Below are 1,593 nucleotides of genomic sequence, written 5' to 3'. Positions count from 1 at the left end.
ATTGTAAACAATTTTGAAGTAATATAAAACAAGGTTTAAATAATTTACTGCTGTCATTGAAATTATAAAAGAAGTTGAAATTTTATCAGAGACAATCCAGCAAAATACTTACTGCTGTCTTCCAAATAAGTTTTCAATGGCAAACATAATCTGAGATATCAGAACAGCTAAACGAGGCTGTGATGTCATGGTTTTAACAAGGTCATTGATACAGTGTACAGTGCAAAAAAAGGGTAAAGAAGTTAACAGACCTCAGGAGAAACATGACAATTCATAAGACTAGGGATCTTCAACTCCGACACGAGCTCTTTGTTGGCAAGTTTAGTCTGTTGCACAGAGTGGGTCATAGAGGCCCAGGAGGAAAGCTGCACTTCCTGGCTTCCCCCACAAGAGGACACACTTTCTGCAACACAAAAGGTAAAGCAAACTAGAACAGTTCTGAGAAAAATCTCAAGGGTGTTAATGGAGCTCCAGCCTAAATGCAAACATACATAAACCATCTTCTTTAGAGCCCAATATTAATTTAGCACTTACTTTAAGAATCTAAGACAACTATATGCCTATGTTTTGAAGATGAGAGGACTAAGATCAAAAGAAAAGTTAAAAGGCACCATGAAAGTCTCTGCATCATCCATCTGAACTACTGAAATTGGCTCTCATTTTTGCAGTTTCATGAACAAAATTGCTTCATTCAGTTTGCAGCTTTGGGTCTTCCACCCCTTCTTGTCACAAACCGCCAGGAGAACTGCCCTGAGCCAATGAAAGTTCTGTTACTTCCGGGCAGGGAGCAGATATTGTGGATTCAACCATACATAATTAACATAGCACCATGCTCCTCTAACTAAATTGTTCCAGATTATCTTAACTTCTTTTAAAATAGTGGTAAAGGAAATTTTGTAAATGATTAACTGAAGTTAGATGCAGTTTTGTATTTTGTACAACCCCTGGCAAAAATTATGGAATCACCGGTATTAGAAGAAGTTTATTCAGTAGTTTCATTTTGTAGAAAAAAAGCAGATCACAGACATGACACAAAACTAAAGTAATTTCAAATGGCAATTTTCTGGCTAAGAAACACTAAAAGAAATCAAGAAAAAAAATTGGTAGTCAGCAGCGGTTAATTTTTTAGACCAAGCAGAAGGAAAATAAATTTTGGAATCACACAATTCTGAGGAAAATATTATGGAATCACCCTGAAATTTTTCATTCCCAAAACTAACACCTGCATCAAATAAGATCTGCTCAATAGTCTTCATCTAAAAAGGAGTGATCACACCTTGGAGAGCTGTTGCACCAAGTGGACTAACATGAATCATGGCTCCAACACGAGAGATGTCAATTGAAAGAAAGGAGAGGATTATCAAACTCTTAAAACAGGGAAAGTAAATAATCACGCAATGTTGCAAAAGATGTTAGTTGTTCACAGTCAGCTGTGTCTAAAATCTGGACCAAATACTAACAACATGGGAAGGATGTTAAAGGCAAACATACAGGTGCTGGTCATAAAATTAGAATATCATGAAAAAGTAGATTTATTTCAGTAATTCCATTTAAAAAGTGAAACTTGTATATTATATTCATACATTACATACA

At 35.6% G+C, this 1,593-nt stretch overlaps 1 protein-coding gene across 1 annotated transcript in view; it reads right to left on the bottom strand.

Annotated features, from left to right (window-relative positions):
• Positions 1 to 1,593, bottom strand: part of ttk (ttk protein kinase) — a gene marked incomplete in the record, with an annotated part of 38,563 nt that overhangs the window by 17,995 nt on the left and 18,975 nt on the right. The window contains 1 exon segment of the mRNA XM_014020359.1: positions 252 to 403. Coding sequence (XP_013875813.1) covers positions 252 to 403 — 152 coding nt within the window.

The sequence above is a fragment of the Austrofundulus limnaeus genome, unplaced genomic scaffold (genome assembly GCF_001266775.1).
Source record: "Austrofundulus limnaeus strain Quisiro unplaced genomic scaffold, Austrofundulus_limnaeus-1.0 Scaffold250, whole genome shotgun sequence".
Classification (NCBI taxonomy): domain Eukaryota; kingdom Metazoa; phylum Chordata; class Actinopteri; order Cyprinodontiformes; family Rivulidae; genus Austrofundulus; species Austrofundulus limnaeus.
The sequence above is the reverse complement of the archived record's forward strand: the minus strand, read 5'-3'. Positions and strand labels throughout refer to the sequence as shown.